Source organism: Xiphophorus couchianus, chromosome 9 (assembly GCF_001444195.1).
Source record: "Xiphophorus couchianus chromosome 9, X_couchianus-1.0, whole genome shotgun sequence".
Lineage (NCBI taxonomy): Eukaryota > Metazoa > Chordata > Actinopteri > Cyprinodontiformes > Poeciliidae > Xiphophorus > Xiphophorus couchianus.
Genome location: NC_040236.1, coordinates 24,906,010 through 24,926,760, shown reverse-complemented (window position 1 = coordinate 24,926,760; position 20,751 = coordinate 24,906,010). Strand labels below are relative to the sequence as shown.

Here is a 20,751-nt window from a genome sequence, read left to right as displayed (position 1 = left end):
TTTTTATTCATTGTTTTTTTATCTCAGTTTTTGAGGCCATAAAGCTCGGAAAACAAGACTGCATCGTGTTGTCTTTTTTCTTATTGAGTTGCAAAAACCAGCTGGTTTACTGGTGAAAGCAAATGAATAACAGCAAAGGAAAAAGGCAGGAGGTTTTGTCGAACATATTTCAAACACTGGGTTGCATAGCCTTAAAGTATTTGTTTTCCCCACTAAAGTTTTTTTTTTTTTTTTTTTTTTTTTCTGAAGGCAACTATGGGTTCCAAAGGTTCTTAGTTCCACATCTTGGGGTCCCAACCATGGAACCAGCCGGAGAAGGAGGGCGGCTCCTGCCCCTGCTTGATGGTGGTGATGGGGATGCCGCGGCGACCAGAGGGGTCTGAATTCACGTAGTCCTGGGCTGAAAGGAAAATAAGGAGAAATTAAAAACCTCAAAGTCAGATGTGTTCTGGAAACATTCTTAACAGTTGAGGAGCAGGCCGATTTGTACCGATTTGAGGCGCTCCAGTCGTTTCTGTGTCATTCGCTTCTTTTCCAATCCAAACGAAGACCTGAGAGCAGAAAAGTCTCAGTGAGCTTAAACGCAGGAAATCACATGAAAACACATTTACCACAGAACCGTGTCAACGTTAGCGGACCTGATCCCACGTGTCCAGAACCATGACGTCATCGGTTGCCAAATCAATCTGTGAGAAGTCGCCTGGCACCTCTTCTGCCTGCACGTCGTCAAACACATGCTTATGTAAATATGTGGTGCTGCGCAAAAGGTATTTTCATCCTTTAAACTTTTAAACATTATATTCACAAACTTGGGATTTATGTGACAGAGCAAGACAGAATAGCAAATAATAGGGAACTGGAAGGAAAATTATAACATTTCTTCACTGGTAAAAATCTGAAAAGTGTGGTGTGCATTTGTGTCCCCCTTGAAATCAAACGCCTAAATAAAACCCAGTTTCGAGTAGGGATGGACTGATTCACAAAGACGAGCCCTAAATTTGATTGAACAATTTGATACAATGGAAGACTGGTCTTCACAGATTCTCTCCTTCTTATCCAATTGAGTCATTTAGCCATTTATTCTTTTTCCTCCATTTTCTAATTATTTGCTACTTTGTGTTGGTCTATCACATAAACAACCTATTTGTAGCAGTAAACAAGACAAAATGTGAAACTTGGAACACTCACAATGAGCCGACCGGTCTTATTGGAACAGCCAAACAGTCTTGGTGGTCTGACTACATTCTGGAGGGTCTTGGAGGTCTGGTAATCTTTCTTCCCTCCCAGTGCTGTCCAGAAACCAGCTGCCCAAAGAATAATATCTGATTAACACAACAAAGCACCCATTGCATTGCCATGTTGCAGTGATTATGTGTCTACTTTTGCCCGTCACCTGGTTCCTTGGATTCCTCCACCTCTGTGGCAGTTCCACCCAGCAGGCTGGCAACGTACTTGGCTGCAGTCATCTCATCCGGACTTGCTCCCTTCCCCTTCCACACGAACAGGGAATTTGCCGATTTGAGCACAAACACGTCATTGGTGTTCAGACTGGAGGCCGTGGCTTCCACCTGGGTGAAAGAGATTAAAGATTTCCACAGTTCAGCACAAAAAAGCATCACTTCCACATCAACGTTTCTCAAGAACCAAGGCCGACCTCAACAGCCCGCAATGCTTTGGTGGAGCTCTGGCGGATATGGAAGAGACGAGTGCTGGCGGGTTTGCTGTCTCCACCCTTGCGGGACGTCCCACCCAGGTAGATGATTAAAGGCTTATTCTTAAACAGGCTCACCAGGTGAGGAGGCTCTCGGTTCTGAGTGACCCGGACCTGTAGAGACACAGATGATGTATAGTATGAAGATGCAGAGAAAGCATGCAAGCTCGGCATGCTAACTGAAAGGTGGGTCCTCTCACAGTTGGTCTATCTGAAATCTACTGGAGTGGAGTTTCTTCTTGTTCCTTATCAAAAACACTAATCTGAACAAAATGATTCCATAAGGTCAACTGATTATACTTTGGTTTGCTACCAATGAGCAATTTTCTTTAGTCCAGGGTAATCACAGTGGTAGTGCTGCTTGGAGATGTTCAGACACTTTAGAGCTTCTTGGTTTACTTTTGGTAAGAAAGCCCTTGGTTGGAGATCTCTGTTGGAACCAGGGAGGCTGTGTAGAGTCTAATAAGCTCTTGGCTTAAAAATGAAAGAATTACAGCGAAACACAGAAAGTGGTGCTGACATCATAATGAAACAGACAAGTCAGAGTACCCGGAGAGAACCTGTTTATGCATTGGGAGAAGATGCAGAGGAACCGAACCTGGGATTCAAACACAGGACCACAGTGCTACCAACTGTCATTATGTGATCCACTACGCGTGAGAACATAACAATTTTGCTGCCTGTCACTATAACCAATAAAACTTGAACTGATGTTTTATCTGTAAAATTGAATGGATGTTTGTTGTATTCAGTAAAAATACAAGATGGAGATAACACACCTGGGTGGCCACTCCTCCCATCGAATCGTCCAGTTTGACTGTGAGGAAAGCTGAAGCAGCCAGTTCATCCTGACTGCACTTCTGGCCTTGCCTGCAGCAAAACAACACCAGGTTCAGTGCTGAGAATGCTTGTTTCAGCTTTGAGCAAAAGAAGCAGGAAAGAAATTTACTGCATTCAGTCCATTAGCTAATATGCATCATTTGTTTAAAGGATAGATACATAGGATGCTAAATCTCTGATAATGTTGTGAACAACAGGAAATTTGGTCACTTCAACTTCTGCAGATAGTTCAACTCGTTAGAAGGCTGGAAGAGATGTACAGAACACAGACAGGACCAGTTTGTCTGTGGCCATCTTACAGATGGTGCAAAGCTGCACCCACCAGGTGTAGATGATGTGCTTCTGCCTGCCTCCATCGTTGTAGGTATACAGCACCAGATAACAGTCTCCTCCATAGAAATGCCCATAGCTGGACGGGTCCACAGGGGCCTTGTCACGTCCTTCCACACGCCAGATCTACAAACAACCAATAGTGTCATATGTAAACACTACTACTACTACTATTAGTAATAATAATAATAATAAATGATACATGCTTCGTTATTGTGGCAGAGCCCGTAACCTCACCTGGACTTTCCCAGAGCCGTCATCCACCATGCCGTGCTGGGCGGCCATGGCGTTGTTGCCATGGAGTTTTGAGGCATCGAAGGGAATCTTCTCCACTTTAGCGATGCGACCCACAGTGTAGGTCTGACCTGTGGCCGCTCCCTCCAGCCATTTGAAAAAGAACTGCTTGAACAGAGTGGTCTCACTCCCCGCAGGAATGATCTGGACCTTTTATTGGGAGAAACAGACCAAGCAATGAATGCGTTTTCATCACACCGTCTATTGGAGACCCCGTGACAGACACTGACTGCATTACCTTTGTTCTTGGAGAGTAATTCTTTTCTTTGATGAACTTTTGGGCAATGGTCCATGCTTCTTTGCGCTCAGTTGTGTTTGCCTTTGGTCCTGCAGTGTGGGATGTGGTACAAAGGTCAGAGCTGAACAAATTTAGTCTGTTCTTCAATGGAGAAGTAGCAGAATACTAGCAGGTGCTATAAACACAAACTGTTCATCAACAAATGTACAAAATACAGAAAAGTTTTGGGGAAAAATAAACAGAAATCAAAAGCCTAATACCTTTCCAAACAAATATGTTCCCGTCGTCTCCATTATCCAGGACGTAGCATTCACTGGGAGAGAGCATGTCTTGTTTGAATGGGTTTGAACCGGCAACCAGAGTTGTTGACATGTCTTCAGAAGCATCAGAAACCTACCAATAAAAGATCCGACTCAGACTTTTCAATGTATCACTCAAATCTATTAGATACCAGCAACAGATTAAAGATTAAACAAAATCTTTTTTGAGGCAGAGTTGAGAAACTATAATACAAAATTCAAATGAATGTGCAAGAGGCAATCTGAAAGTAAATGATTGATTTTACCACGCTTGTATTGATCAGATCCTGAAACCGACTTGGTATCAGTTTTATCCATATTTTGGATCAATCCACTCACCTCTAATTCAAATGCAACAGTAAGTACAAACGCTTTTGTTCCACAAAACGGAAGTACTCCAGACCACTAGGGGGAGTCAACCACCAAACCATATAAGACCAGACCCTCAGTAAAGATGGGATGTCCAGTAGTAAGTTGGAGTCTTGTTCAAAAACACAGTCTTTTACAATGACATAGAACAACAGATATTTACAGAGGTAATACCTACACTAACCATAGTGGTCTGGAGCATTTTTGTTTTGTGGTGTGAGCTTGCAGTGGTTTGTACTTCCTGATGTTTTTTGTTATTTGTGACATTTCCCCTTTTTTGGCCAGTACAACATTTAATCACCAGGGAGACCAAACACAAAGAAGAGACACTGCTGACAAAGGAGTCATCCAGAAGAATGCATTACTTCCCCAGACTAGATACAAAAAACATTTTTGTTTGACTTTATTTTTTAATCTGTATGAAATGAAAGTGACACTGAAGAAGAATTCAGTGACATTCAAACCTCTTTGAGGTTTCTGTAAACTTTTGAGATAAAAAGTTACAAACATTTCATTGAGGTATGTTCACCAGTGGTATATCTACCTGATACAGAGATGCCTTATTCTTCTTGGGCGTCTCATGAGCCACATCACAGTCTCCTGAAGGGAGATTCGGCTTTGGACCAAGTTCCTGTTAACGAGTAGAGATTATTGTTCATAGACCTCATGAAAACACAACCAGCGACAAATATTTTGTGTGCTTTGGTGAAGAGTCAAAGAAGAAAACAGCTCACCTTGATGACAGCCTCGGGTTCACCGCCCTCATCAATCATGTTCACCTCAGCACGGCCATGTCTCTCATTGTCACGGATATCTTTGGCCATCTGAGTGGCCTTGAGACGCTCATAGCGATTGCTCTCACTGCCAGACCACTGGTAGATAACCTGTTGTTGCACCGAGCGAAAGAGAAGGAATCAAAGGGAGGAGTCTTAGTTACTGCAACATTTTTCTAATTAAGCATTGGTTTTCTTTAGCTCAGACTTTGTCTTGCCTTTCCCAGGTCAATGATGAAGCAGTCTCCCTTGTTGAAGCTGTCCCAGGACAAGGCCACCTCGGTGGCTCTGACTGTACGCCGGCCTTTGAGGTGCAGCAGGCGCTTCACATTCATGTCATTGGTCACGACATGCTTAAAGCCTGAGTTTACGCCACCTTTCTGTGGATAACAAACCATTTATACCTCTGTTGTCCCATCCAGAACAGATCCGCAGTGATGAAAACAATGAACATGTTAGACGTCATCATCCTGCTATGAACTTTGTTCTTTTCATTCTGAAAGGACAGAGACATGCTTCTTTCTAAAGCACACACCGCCCTGTTTGTTCAGCTCTCAACAACCAAAACAAAGACAAATGAACACCTAAAGCATGATCCCTTTGTGGTCTGTCCATCCACTCTTTCTTGGAACAAGTGAATTTTGACAGGCTTACAGGTAGCAGGCTGCAGTACCAGGAATTACACTCCCATCAGCCACAAACGCTTTTAAAGCCTCAACTATTTATGCTTTCAGTCTGTCTAACACCTTATTATATCTACACTTAACAAATTACAGCCTTCTTAGTCGGATCAAATTCATTTTGGTCCATTGAACTGAAGAATAAGTTTTGTTGTGCTTCCAACTGGAAATTCAGAAAATCTGAGTACAAAGAAAAAGCTCCATTACATTCCAGTGATTTCCATTAAGAAAATAAGAAATGATCTTGCTAAAAAAAAAGAAATGATCTTGCTAAAAAAAAGAAATGATTTTGCTTTTGTCCATACTGTGGACAAAAGCAAACATGTTGGTTGGTGAAAATGTTCACGTTGCGATTGTGGTCTTGGTTCATTTATTTAAAAGTAACGCCAGGGATTCACTAAGAGGTATTTTCCAGTGTTATTTCATGGATCTGAAGCTTAGAAGTTTGGCATATTATCATGTAAATAAATCTTAAGATTAGTTTGATTGCAGTCACAATGAATCCAGTGGATTCTCCAGGCGTTCTGAGGCAGGAAATCTGAAACGGACCATCTTCAGGACGGGGTGAAATGGAAGCAAGTCTGTGCGAAAGTTTCAGCCAACAAAACAGTTGGAATGTGGTGACTCATGGCATCATGGAGCAGAATCTCAGAGGAATGTTTCCAAAAACGAGATCCTGTCTGATACTCCTGTTTTTGTGTTTTGTTTTTTGGGGGGGTTTCTTTCAGAATCTTTCAGATTCAAGAAAAGAATAATATTTGAGTGTAGAAGTTAATGGCATCTGTAGCAATTTTGGCATTCTCAGAGCATGTCTCTGTTTGGCAGCTCAAACTCTCCATGGAAACCCTCTATGGAAACCAGGAGGAGCAGGCTACCACAGAGCCCAAAAATAACCCCACAAATTCAACTGCTCTGCTTAAAAAGTTTCATTACTTTTATACACGAAGAAAAAAAATCACATAAAACAAAAGATATCTAGGTAACATTTATGTGAAGGGTTGTTCATAAGACTGACAGAACACCTGTTCTAAACATGAAGGAGTCTTCATGAATGTTTATGACTGTTGTCCTGAAGTGTCATTCAGTAAATAATGACACTTGTCAATACAAACAATGCAAAGTTGAACTAAAAGTTGCATTAAAAGCTCATTAAAGTGTCAACTTTGCATTATTGGGAAAATAATGACATTTTTAATGCAACGTTGCATTAAAACTTGCATTAAAATTTAAAATGTCATTAACTTTGCATTAAATGTGTCATTGCTTATGAGACTTCATGACAACAGTCATAAACATTCATGAAGACTCTTTCTGTTCATAACAGGAGTTATGTCATGTTTAGGACAGTTTCATATCAGTCTTATGCTCACCTCTTCAGCTAAAGTGTTACTGATATGTATAATGAGAACAGGAGTATTTCACCTTGTACTTGATGCCAGACTTGAAGTAACCCTGAAAAGTGAGTGACTCTTCGTTTTGGAACTCGTTGAATTGGACCGGACCGCCACCAAGGTGATCGTCCAGCTGAGTGATCAGAATAGCAGCAGCTCCAGCCTCGTCTTTGGTGGCTTCCTCACCTGCAAGCGGGACAGGAGTTCAAAAAGTGGCAGGAAAAACAGGACAGGGGTTTGTAGGTCAGACATACCGATCCATGAGTGCACGTTGTAAGAAGGAGCCGCAGTGGTGTGGAGGATGACGTAGGCGTCCCCGGTGAAGAAGTCTCCGTAGAGCTGCTTTGGAACCGGAGCCAGATCCATCTTCTCTACCCGCCATATCTCCAGGCCGGGCTTCTTCCCCGCTGTCTGGAACGCCTGCTGTGCCATGGTGCTGAAGGCCTTAGAGGAAACATGTTTTCATTAATGACTTGGCCGTGCTGCAGAAAACTACCTGATGAGTTTCTTGCATGGAAGAAGCTTATCATCTTCAGTAATGTAGCCCTTTGAGCTTTCTGACTTTTTTTTCTGTTTTGTCTTCTTCCCGTGACTCAAACATGTACCCACAGCTATGCTCCGAGACAGATTCAAAACCACCACTAGCTTTTAGGATTAAAGTGTCATTCATGAACTCAAATATTGAACCACATCACCATCTGCACATTAGAGTTCTTTGTTTTGTTTCCAATAAACTCCTGCAGGGTTCCAGGAACATTTCACTGCAGAACCTGTAATACAGGCACTTTTATTTATTAACTCAGCTGCTCTTGAAGCAGAATGTATTGGACACAGCAGGGTGTGTCTGGCCAGCCTTCTACTGAGCTACACTGCAAGTCGTCTGTGGGGCGTTTTAAAAAAAACGAGCAACCATTCGCTGAGAAAATGCATCTAGTTAATTGTTGAAAGTATAATTATGCTGGGTGTGGACAAACCGATCCACACCCAAATATCCAACATACAATCATGTTAAAAAATACTTTGTGTCCATAACCCCAGGTCATAATGTGCATTATTTAGTCATACTTGGCTTTACTGGCATGCAGCTTGTGTTAAAAGTTTGTTTCTGTTGGGTCTAAATACCTATTAAACAAAACACAGGAAAGACAAGAGAGTTAAATTCTTTTTGTACTCGCGAGGAGAGCAGACAGAGAGATGCTTTCAGTTACAAATCTCCAACCGCTCTGAAAACACATCTCCCGCTCCCTCTATTTTATTGCTTTTTTAGGGGACCCTCTTACACTGAGCGCTTTAACTCTCAAAGGGAGGGGAAAACAATTTATCACATTGTTGCAGCGCTAATGACATTTACTATTAGACACATGTTATCTACACTCTAAATCTTTCTGCTCCAGTCGAGTACCAGACACGGCGTCGAGTACCACAGGAGAGCAGACAGAGTTGTCTCCGCTATCTCCATGAAGGCTTCACTGCTCTCTTTCTCAAAGAGGTCACAGGAAGGAATCATAATTATTCAACACACAGAGACATTACTTAGAATAGAGGAAAAAGAGAAAAAGCATATAATTAAACATTATCTAAATGTTACTACAAAGCTACATGATACAACGAATATTTGATAATTACTAAAAATACAATTTATCCAACAGTTTCAGTAGATGCATAATGCAGACAGAGTTCATGCAGAATCGTGATCAGTCTTGCAGGAACTGTTGCTATTGCATAAACAGTGACACGACAGGAAAGATTTACAGATCCAAGACGTTTTCCTTTACCTGGGTGAGGAGAGAATCAGATGCTGGTTGTGGAGAAGCTGCACTGCTGCTCTTCCAATCGTCCGCGGAGCCAGTTTGAGCCGCCGGGCGCTATATAAGCAGACAGGACATCCGCCCTCAGATGGAGAGGCGTGTTCAGCCACATCCAGGCCCGGCCCAGGCTGCAGAACCAAACACACACACGCGCGCACACACAACACACGCACCTCCTGATTCCCAGTCTTACATAACTTCAATTTTAATTGTGGGGATTTTAATTGTGTCCCATTTAATTTACTGCAGATCATCTATATTTGAACGTGTACAGAAAAAAAAACAGGAAGTGAAATCTAAATGAGACGTAAGCAGCTTTAACGTTTACTCTGCGTGGGATGTTTTTACTCCTTTATAAGGACAGAGTTCAACAGAAACACAAATGTAACACCTGCACAACTTTCAGCTAGAATATTTTTCCATTAAGCTAGTGCTTAGCTTAACGTTCAAAAGTATTTATAATAATCTAGAGCTTTATATGTCTGGGCTCCTCAGAAACCCCATTAAGGAGAAATCTGAACCTCCTAAAGCTCACATAATTCTGAGCCTTTATCCTCGCCGACTCCTGCAGCTTCACAGGGCAGCGCATGAACACCCCTATGACTGCAACCATGAAAGAGTTTTTGCTTCTTTTTAAAAAAATATATTTTCTATTAGCTTTTCCATAGGAGTTTGATCTGGGACTGATGGAAGCAGAGTGGAGCATATTGATCTGATGGAATCCATCAGAAATTTTATTTAAATTTCCAGACATTTCAAATATTTCATGAAGCTTTGCATTCTAACAACGTCCCACAGCATTACAGACCCTCCACTGTACTTTTTTTTCTACATATTAATCTTTTGCTAAAGTTACAGTAGCATTTAGAACGCTGGCATTTCTAGGTGTTTAGAACAGAAAAAAACCTTTTCCCAGCTTTGTCTAAACTTACATCCTCATCCTCTTATTATTGATCTGACTGCAGACATCAGCAAATTTGAGTAAGTGGATTTTTTTTTATAGATTCCTAAATAATTGTCTCTTGAGATTCTACTGTACACAAACTGAAGGTTAGATTTAAACAAAAACAGTGAATCAATGTTAATTTAACTCAGTAAATGATTCATTTAATACATCATATGTCATAATTCCCGTGAGTGTGTTTGTGTTTCTGAGTTAAAACGTCAACTTCGCAATAGCATTACATAAATATGTTCTTTACCAGGTAGATTCTGTTTTACCTGGTGTTTTGGCTCGTTGTTAGGTGACCTCTGTTTAGGCAGCGGCTTGTTTTTCTGTGTTTACATCTGAAACAAGAAGCCAGATCTAGTGGTATGAGATGTATTAGAATGTGTTTTGTTTGTTGCTACCTGTCTGCTTCCTATTTTCAAGTAGAAAACAGGAAGTAGACTTGCCAGTTGCAGACATTTCCTGCCCCGTGAACTGTAAGCGCATCCGTTACTCAAGTTTCAGTTTTGTCAGGGTGGTAATGCAACCTCTGGTGAACATGGACAGTTTTCCAGGTTTCAGTCTGTTTGTTTTGTCTCGGTTCTTTTTATCGATTTGTAAAGCAGGACGCCTCACTGAAATGAAATATGGTGGTCTAAGTACTTCTTCCCTTACAGCGTAATGCATTCAGTCTGTCTGTGCAGGCACTTTACATGGCAGCCAGGGAATTTTAGCTGCACCATTCAATTCAGAGGTGAATAGAGGCAAAGCATTGATGAAGGAACTTCCAAAATGAAGATGAATTCAAAAACCAGACAGTTAAACTGCTCTATGTACACATTTTAGGAGCATGTCTAACACAAAATTATGACTCATAATTTCTCTCCGGCAGAAAAACAGCTCCAAATATAGAACGTTGACTCGTCTGTTTCCTGAGCTTCTTGCAGCAGCTCTAACAGGCTGGTCGCCTCTTCGAAGTTGTGATAAACGCCCCTCTGTGCTGCCACCACAGTTGATTTGGCAATTACATATTTGTTGCTTTAGCCCGCGTGTTTCTCGATCGCGTGGCTTTTGCCCGGCCAGCGGCCCCTAAGACTGTGGCCCCGCTGACGCCCATGTGGCAGCGTGACAGAAAGCGGAGGCCCAGATCTCCTCTGTGAGCTCCGGCAGTCGCCTCAGGTCAGGGCTGGCTGCGTCGACTCCCACTGGCAGAGCTGCGTCAGCACATTCTGCCTCATTGTGCAGAATACACACATCTCTGTCCCCGTCTCACACATGCCAACTCCAGCACCCACGAGACCAAACAGATGCAACACTCTGCCTGAGCGGATAACGACGGCCACACACACGCACACAGGCCTGTTCTAACTTGCGAGGGCCCAAACCTCTCTGAGTTACAAGTTGCATAACTCTTGGGGGTAATACTTCTGCTGTCCTGACCATGGAGTTTCCCACAAACGCACAGATTGCGATTAGCTGCATTCTGGTGAAGCATATGGCGCAGCTATATAACAGGGATTCTTTATGACTGAGCATGAGAGGCGGATAGGAGCAGGGATCTGGCGGCCCCGGTTGCCTGCGGCTTCCTCTCGGTTTTAATTTCCTGCTGCAGCAGCTCCGCTCATGTGGAAGATCATTTGCAGCTGGTAGTAGACCAGAACTGATGCTGATGTACGTTTCAGTTTAATTATTCGTAAAAAAAAAAGTCTCTACTCCGCTTTCTCACCAAAACTGTTCTCATCAGCTGTAGGAATGCAGTATGAAGTGGTTTCCACCTTAACGTGTCACTTAGGAGGAGTTAACTGTCTGTCCTGCCTGGAGCGCTATCTCACCGTGACCCTACTGAAATACTATAAACTTAGAAAAGCGTTTTCTTTTCTTAGTGCTGTTAAATGTTCTAAATGTGCAGTTAAAAATGCGCTAACATAGTTTGAAATTACAAATGCGGATCTAAAAGATCTCTTTCTACTGGAGGTTTGGCACATTTCCCATCTTATACTTTTGTAGTTTTTTTCTAATAATGCATAAAGGTTATCACTAGCATGTTGACCATCAGCATGCAAAAATCATTGTAAAAGCTAAAATGTGGTAAAATGCTAATGTTAGCCTAATTTTAATATGATTGCTAACAGTAGCAAGTTAGCTAACGATGTTTAATGCTCCATGTCACAATTTGTCATATTTTATAACAATCAACTTGGACAAAATGGGGATCAGAACCAAAATAATTGTAAATAGGATGAAACACAAAGTCTCAGATTATAAGTTTAATTAACTTATTTAGATTTGAGCATTTCCATGACGATGTATCTGCATAATGCAGATCAATAAATCAAAACTGTATAGCTTTGGAAAAGATTTTGGTTCCATTATGAATAAATCCACCTCTGCATTTCACAAAAGATTTGCTCAAAATCAATGTCCACAAATATTTAATTTCTTTCCTAACCACATTCTCTGAAGATACGTTCGCTGAACTTCAGATCCAGAAAGATTTGAAAAAGAAATCAAACAGGACGGTCATTTTGTTTTTTCCTTTTTTCTCTTATACTTAGATGAATTTTGCAAGGCAATATTCTTGGATCATCAGCAATCCACCTAACCCTTCCTCTAACACCCTGCCTTTCATTTTACAAGGTTTACTTTAGATGTACCAGGGATTTTTGAGTGGATACACGGGGGGAGAACAATAACCTGAAGTGAACACGGCGTAATGCTGCAGGGGAGAAGAGGATTTGAGTTTGCAGCTCATCAGCAGGTCAGGGTCAAGACTATAGCTGGACATTTCTCTCGTGCCACGTAGGAAAATGTAAAGATGTATTTCTGAGTGTATTTGTGAACTGTGTGAGGACTTACCTCTAATTTTTCTTTTTACAGCTAGCAGTATTCATTTGCAATAGACCAGGAGCAAATCAAGAATAGTTGTGAAGGGAAACAAAAAAAATAAATAAATAAAATCTACAAAAAGTTAATTGGAGTGAATTCAGCCCCCTTTACTCTGATAACTCCATATAAAATCTAGTGCATGTTCTTCCTGAGCAGCCAGCCAGGACGGGTGTTAGCATCATGATATGGGATGTTTTCCTCAGACGGGACAGAGAAGTGGGTTAGTGTTTATGGGAAGATGGATGGAGCAAAAACACAAGACAATCCTGAACACAAATTCCTGCTTCATTTTTCAGTTTTGTTACTGCAAAAAAATAAAAATAAAAACCATGTATCTTTTTCCTTCCACTTCACAAGTTTTCATTGGTATATCACATGAAATCAAATACATTGCTTTGAAACCTGAGGGTTTGAGTGAGAAGCTAAGACTAGATTTGACAGGTATGGATGCATCAGCAAGGAACTGTAGGCAAAGTTTAAAATAAGTATAAATAAAATCTGTGTCAGGGTGAGAGGTAACCAGGACTCGAAGGCAAGCAACAACTACTGACACCCAACGCAGTTTAACAGATTTATTGAATTAGTTAAGTGCAATGGAGAGAGAATGGAGAGGCGTTGATCTGCGGCAGCAGGGAAGGACCGGGCCAGAGGAAGAACTGAGGAAAGGTGAGCGGTTAAACACGGAAGTAAATGAAGGGAATGATGGTGTAACCTGGTGATGGCTTATCATCACCAGGTTGGTGATGGTAAGCCATCTCAACTATCTCTGGTTGAGATGAGCAGAGGTGGGTACATGGGTTTCCCAGCAGTTGGTGCAGTGTGGGGTTTCCAGGTGGATGAATTCCAGCAGGAGACTGAGGGTGGACAGGCTGCAGCTGGGTGGTGGTTGTGGAGGTATCCAGGGGCGAGGCCTAGCGGAGCAGCGAATCAGGTAATTCAGGTGGGTATGAGCACCAGGGAGTGGTCAGAGCTGCGTCTATGAGGAAAGAATAGATGGGAGAGGAATCAGAAACAAGTTAAACACTGTAAATGCAGCAGTGAGAGCTGGAGTGTACCACTGTTGTATCGGAACCATCTGCCTCTTCTTCTTCTTTCTGATTTTTACTGGCGGGTGACATCTAACGTTAAGATGTATTATCACCATCTACTATGTTGGAGTGTGGACCAGAGTATCTTCCTTTAATCTAAATTCTTATATATGATCCTGTTTCCTTCCAAAATTTAACAACAGCTTTATTTATTTTATGTTTAATTAATATCTTATTAAGTTTTAATGTCTCTATATCATATTTCCTAATTTCTTGTTTTAGCTTCTCTCTACATACTGTATATTTTTAACAATGAATTATTACATGTTCTACTGTTTCCATATCCATACCACACTCACAACTACCTGTTGGATGTTTACCTATCAAATGTAAAGTTTTATTTAATCCAGTTTGTCCGAGCAGCAATCCTGTCATTAGTACTTGTTCTTTTTTCGATTTTCTCCTATTATTTCCATATTCCCTACTTTCTTTTGTATATGATATAAATGACGACTTTAGTTCCTTCCTCCCACAATTGTTGCCATTCAGATTTAATTTTGCTCTTAATTAATTTTATTTCAGATTTACAATACCCTATTTCCATAATTCTACTTTGTTTTAAAGACACCTTAGCTAAATGATCTGCCATTTCATTTCCTTCTATATCTTTATGAGCAGGTATCCACATAAACCTAATCTTTATTTGAGTTTGTGTCATTCTAAATATAACTTCATAAATGTCATATAACAACTCCATATGACTTTCAGATGAGACATTTAAAATAGACATTAGTGATGATAATGAATCTGAACATATAAGAACTTTTTCCATTTTATTTTGCTCTACCCACTGTAAGGCCATCAGTATCGCTAACATTTCCACTGCATACTCAGCTGAATGGTCAGACGTTCTTTGTTTCATAAATACACCTAGTTCATAATAGCATAAGCAAATCCTGTTTTATTTGAAACTAAGTCTTTTGAACCATCTGCATATATAATTGTAAAGGATTTATACATATTCTTAATTCTGTCATTTACAAAACTTACCGGCGTCTGCCTCAGGGAAGCCGCTCCTATTTAAGGCCCTTGCTGATTGGTGATGGTGAGCAGCTGGATCCCATCAGCCTTCCACCCTGCAAATGTAGAGAAACCATTCCCCTGCAGAACCCAACAGTCTGAGTCTCGTCTCTGCATCTGGCTGACAGAAAGGGAAACCTGGCCCTAATAAAAGGACTGCTGCTTGAAGGAATGGAAGGGAATGGTTTTGTTTAAAACACGGGCTAGCTGTTCTCCGGGTCAAACAGACAAAAATGCTGGGAAGAAAAAGCAAATTATAAAGCATCAAGACAGGAAACTGAGAGGAATATCTAAAGTTCAAAAATAACAAACAGGGTAAACAAAAGGACACCAACATGAGTCACTGTGAGCAAATGACAGGAAACCAGCTGAAGGAAACACGATTTCCAGGCTTCAAAGCCAAATGTCAATTAGTGCTAAGCAGAGGAAACCAAAGGTCCACCGAGCTAAACAGAACCGGCTACGGACAGTGAGCTGGTGGAAGCCATCTAGAAATGATTCAGAATCATATTTTAGGCTAGGCACAGATTCCCTGGTCTGAGTAAAAGTCATTTATTATTTTCTAAAATGCAACAAATTTCTAAAAATTTGCTTTGTAGAAATGTGTTTTAAGTGGCTTTTGTTTGTTGTCAGATGTTTCAGTCCTTCTACTTGGTCGACCAACACTCTTCGCGGTCAGACTCCATAGTTTGGTGGTGATCTCAGACCCTGTTTAAGAAATAAACCACATCATGTCAGCTTGTACCCATCTAATATGTGGTGTACCTCCAGGCTCTGTTTGGGCCCAATTTTTTGTTGCTAATATATACACCCCTTTGGACTGATCATTAACACATTTCAAAAATCTCTTCTAACCTTTATGCAGATTACATTCAGATGAACTGCTCTTTCAAAACTTGTAATTTCTTCACACTATGGATGGCATCAGAGGAATAAAAAAACTGGTTCAACAACTTCTCTCAACTGAATTTGGAGAAGTTAGAGTGTCTGATCACTGCTAAGAGAGAGCATGTTACCTTTGATCAGACTACTGACTGTCAAACCGGACTTCAGGAAATTATGTTATTTTGGTCATGTAAACCACTTTGGAAACCACACGCCCAAAAAAGCCCTTAGTCGGCGTCAGCTGATCAAAAACTCTGCAAGAACATCCTCGACTTGAATAAACAGAAGAGCTCACATCACACCTGTTAAAATGATATTTCAACTTAGAGTTGTTTTTAAAATCCTGACTTGGCCATATAGAATATTTTTATTCCAATGCTAAAATTACAAACACCTCAAGGAGTTTACAAGAATTTTTTTTTTAATTTGTTTCAGATATTCAGTGCAAATTTCAACTGATTTCATAAGTGTGTGTGATAATCGTTATAAATGTGGCCGTGATCACCACATTCATTGTTAGGATGCCTCTGGTTGTGGCTGTCAAAACGAGGACATCTTTCACAATGTTGTTGCCTCTACTTACATTATACTTAACATCAGCAAACACGCAATTTTCAAACCATTTATCAAACCCAGTGTTGTTGTCCTGCCAGCCCTTGGCCAACCATACACCGGCTGCTGGACACAAAATCTGCAAATAAAAACAGGAGAATGTGGCAGCAGCAGCAGAGTGATGTGTGTTGAGGGTAACTGAGTTCTTCTGGGTGTGCTCAACACATGTGAGCGTTGCGTGTTAGCACTCCAAAATCTCAATCAAGAATTTAGTCGACATGCAGAGGAACCAGTTTTCTTTCTCTCTGTAGCTCTTCTTTCATTGCGGTTTGAGGATTTATTTCGACACAGCTTTCCCACGCTAGTACTTCAGATATAGTCCGAGGTCTAAACTTTTTTTGCTTGATTTGCTGCTTTGTTTGAAATCCACGTCAGTGTTTCAGTTCATCAAAGATATATATATATATATATATATATATATATATATATATATTTTTTTTTTTTTTTTTAAAGGTTTTGTTGGCTCTAGTGGCCTTTATTTGAAAGTAGTTTGACAGGGTAATCAGAGAGGGGGAAGACATGCGGCAAACGTCGCCAGGCCGGGAATCAAACCTACAACCACCACTACAAGGACTAAGGCCTCAACGTGGGTCATGCTTTGCCCCTGCGCCACCACAGCACCCCCATGAAAGATCCATTTCCACTGACCATATAATAGCGCAATTTGAGATTTAGAGAAAAATCTCACACATTTCTATTTTTCTATTGCTTAATAGAAAAATTTCTTTTTCAGTAAAACGTTATCGGGTCTAGGATGAGGCGGATCTTTGGAGTTGCATCAAAATGGATTTATTCAGCAAAACTGCAATGGAAGCACTTTTTTTTGCATCATACGAGTCACATGATCAACAACCGGCTGTTGGCACTGGCACAAACCACAAAGAGGAAGATGACAGGAAGGAGTTGGAGGGTCATGACACGGCATGATGTTTGATTCATCGCGTGCACAATTTACTCTCGTGCGATTTTAATTGTGTTTCTTATTTAATGGAAACACTGCAACTTTGAAACAGTTTTTGTTTTTCAACATTAGTGGAATATTACGGTTTGTGCACATTTGTAATGGAGACGCAGCTAGTGATAAAACTGAGTGAATACAAAAAGTAGTTTCCAAATGGATATTTCATTTATAAAGAGAAATTGGTCATCAAAACCAACTGGACTCCAAGTGAAAATGTAATTCAGGATTAGTTCTATGAATGCAGGACAAAATCATTGTGCTGTGTGTGCTACTAAACCTATTCAGTTTAACACATCTTCTGATATGTTGGAATATATATGTGTTGCATGTGCACTTAATTCACTGGAGATAAATGAGGTGGAGGTCAAGGGTCAAAGTGGATGTGCGTTTTGACGATATCCGCTTTCTGTAATTGATGGAACCAAAATTAGAGATGTATGATATACCGACATTTACGTCTGTTTCAGTCAATAGTTATTTTTGAAAATATTGGGAATCAGATTGATCAGTACGACTGGGTCAACATTAATAACCAGAGTTTCCATCTTGTGGGTTCTTTGTGAGGATGTTTTGGGAGCGGAGTGGAACGGTGACAGGGTTCTTGTCCGGACATGTGACAGCTATAGTGCTGCAGCACCGGATTGTGGGCTGCTTAACTGAAGCAGAGAGGCAATGTCTGCCAGGTGATCACTTTTTTTATCAGTGTAGAAATAGTAAGGGAACATTTATTATAGCGGTACATATCGTTATCGGCCATAACAGCAATACGAATATCGGAAATTGATATCGACCTAAATTTCTGAATCAGTGTATCCAAAATCATCCAATGTGGCTCAACAAAAACAACACTGCAAAAAAGATTGGGTCATCACTGAAACGAAACATTACTTGACAACTGTGTTTTGTATTTTTTACATCCTGATGTTAAAATTCATTTCATGATCTGAAATGTTCAAGTGAGAAGAAAAAAGAAAACAAAACAAATCAATAAGAGAACAATTGCTTTGTCAGAGAACCGTAGTTTGTTACATTTTATGCAGTTGGACAGATCACCTCTGATCTGATTAATAAACAGAGGAGTTCATGGTCAAATCCACGACTGCCAGGTACACAAATGAAGGAAAACAAGCCCAAATCATCACCCAACCACCACCGTGCTTCAATGGTTTGTTCTGCTTTGCTGTTTTTGGAAACTTCTGTGCTGCAGTCAAACATCGGCACTTTTGCACCATCCGTCAAACGACGTCTTACTACAAGTTGATGATCATTTACTGAAGCAGGGTCAATGCATCCTTTTTCCTTCAAGCAAACTTTCTTGATCACCCTGTCAAACTTGTTTAGCTTAGGTTTTCTTTGATTAGCAGTCATGTCAGGTATTAACGGCCGCCCTTCAGCAGTAATGCATTGCTTCACATTTTTAGCTGTGTGAGAATCCAGCTGACAGTCATTTGCCAAAACATATCTGTATAATGGGCTTAGTCTTCCTGAAGACTGATTCTGCTCATCTGACGGGGAACGCCTTAACTCCTTATGTCCTGTGGACTGTAGCTTGCAACTTTTTAAATTTCATTATGTGAAAACGTCAGACTTCAACAGATTTAGAGGGAATATACCTGGCTATAAAACTTAAAATAGTACATGATTTTCATTGCAGTTACAACTATAATGAAAAAGCCGAAGAGAAGATGAAAGAAACCACACAAAAAATATACTTTTTAATCAGAAATTTTAAGTATGACCTGTCCAGGGTGTATCCAGCTACTCGCCCCTCGTTGAAGAAGCTGGATGGAGATGGTTGTGGCTTAAGAGAGGAAGAATGTGGAGTCAATGTAGCCAGTTAGCAATATGGACACAAGCTGGAGACTGATCATCCCTGCTGGGTCACCTGGGAGAGGGGGTATGATGTAGAAAGACCCGAAACATTCAACAATTCCAGGAACATCAATGAGGATGCATCCAGATGTATCAGTGAATTCATTGCCACTTGAACACTTGCCTGGCTTTCACTGTTGTGAAAGGACAACTGGATGACAACCAATTTCGAGCAAGCAGTGTTCATGTCTTAAGTCTGCAAGAACATGCATGGCCCGAAATCCACCAAGTGAAGATGAAGTGTTTGATGGGACCAGGAGTAACACGACGCACAGGCGCAGAAACCTGGTGAGACACGGGTGGAGCCCGGCCCGGGGTCTCCCCACTGCACTGGGGTCTTGGAGTGTTGTCAACTGATCCTACAAGCACTGAGTCAGACCACACAGACCAGAGGCAGATTAAGTAGCAAGCAGCTAACATGACTTTACTGTGGAAACCGTATATATACGGTATATATATATATATATATATATATATATATATATATACCATTACCTGTTTCATATCTGAAGAAAGAATTGACCACAGTATGAACTTCACCCCTGCTTTTCTACTTCAGTTAAACTCCCCACAATTCTTTGCTGCATCACTATATCTGTCACATTACCTAACAAACACCACATAACCAACCTCCTCCTCACACCCTGAAACAAACAGCAACAAGATGGAAATAAATATCAGTTGTTAATATTGGCCCAGTGGTATTTATCGGAACGATGTCGATACGTTAAAAAATGAATAAAATCGGCCGATACCGATGTTAGTAGCGATATCTCACGAATTCCTAACAAAATGCATTATTAACAAATAAATGTAAAAAAAAAAAAAAGTATAATTTTCCTTTGAGATCAAAATTATTCACTGCTCTGTTTTGTTTTGGTCACATAGTAAAATACAAAAGGCACTGTACAGTTTTTGTTTTCTAGTTTCACAATTAAAGATGATAAATGAAAAAAGGTTTTCTTCTAAAAGTCTGCAAACAAATTCATTCTTCTAAACATACTGTCTTTATATGTAGGTTCATCAGGAACACTGATGCTCTGATCCTCTGCTTTTCTGTCGCAAGCTGGTTTTTGAGAGGTCTCTAGCGCCCTCTGTGGGGAAATCGAGTGTGAACAAGCCTCCTCAAACTCGCTCGAAAAGCAGCCTCTTTTTCACCAGCTGTCTTTTATTCATTTCAAATAATAAGTCAAGAAATGCAAAGTTGATTTCTGTCGCTTTATTTCACAATATCATCATCTTGTTTGTTCCAAAAGAAAAAAAAAGGATAATAAATCTGCATCATTTGATATTTTCAGCTAAATGTACAAGTGCAGACCTCACAATGTAACAACCTCCAGTCTCTCATAGGACAGTGGGTTTTTTTTGTTGTTGTTGTTCTGATCATGCAGAAGCAACAACTCAGGGCGGATGAGTCTATCATGAGCAGAAAACATTCAGTTTGCGAATGAACTCTCTTCTCTTCACAGCATGTGACGCAGTGTGAAACGACTTCTGATCACATCTCTGCCACAACACACACCTCTTTGTCTTCAGGGGAACAAGTCCAGAAACACAACAAGACATTTTCAACACATTGAACTCTTTTTTTTATCACATGTATGGAACTACACAGGAGTTATTACTTTGCATATATTGGGAGAAAACAGTGAAAGCAGCTTTAGTCTGGTCTTCTTCAGTTTACTCGGTTAGGGTGTGAATAAACAGGCTTTCTGCACGGCCTTGCGTGACGACGGAGGATCTGGAGCGAGAAAATGGCCGACAGG

At 40.7% G+C, this 20,751-nt stretch overlaps 1 protein-coding gene across 1 annotated transcript; it reads right to left on the bottom strand.

Annotated features, from left to right (window-relative positions):
- Positions 1-196: 196 nt before the first annotated feature.
- On the bottom strand, positions 197-8,834 carry scinla (scinderin like a). The gene is made up of 17 exons (XM_028027832.1): positions 8,701-8,834; positions 7,180-7,369; positions 6,957-7,111; positions 5,073-5,234; positions 4,816-4,965; positions 4,626-4,712; positions 3,674-3,806; positions 3,414-3,502; positions 3,119-3,325; positions 2,874-3,007; positions 2,491-2,581; positions 1,655-1,825; positions 1,394-1,568; positions 1,189-1,304; positions 639-716; positions 491-551; positions 197-400 (listed from the first exon to the last, which is right to left on the bottom strand). The coding sequence occupies exons 2-17, from the start codon at positions 7,355-7,357 to the stop codon at positions 273-275; spliced, it is 2,115 nt and encodes a 704-aa protein (XP_027883633.1). The 5' UTR covers positions 7,358-7,369; positions 8,701-8,834; the 3' UTR covers positions 197-272.
- Between the last annotated feature and the right edge of the window lie 11,917 nt (positions 8,835-20,751).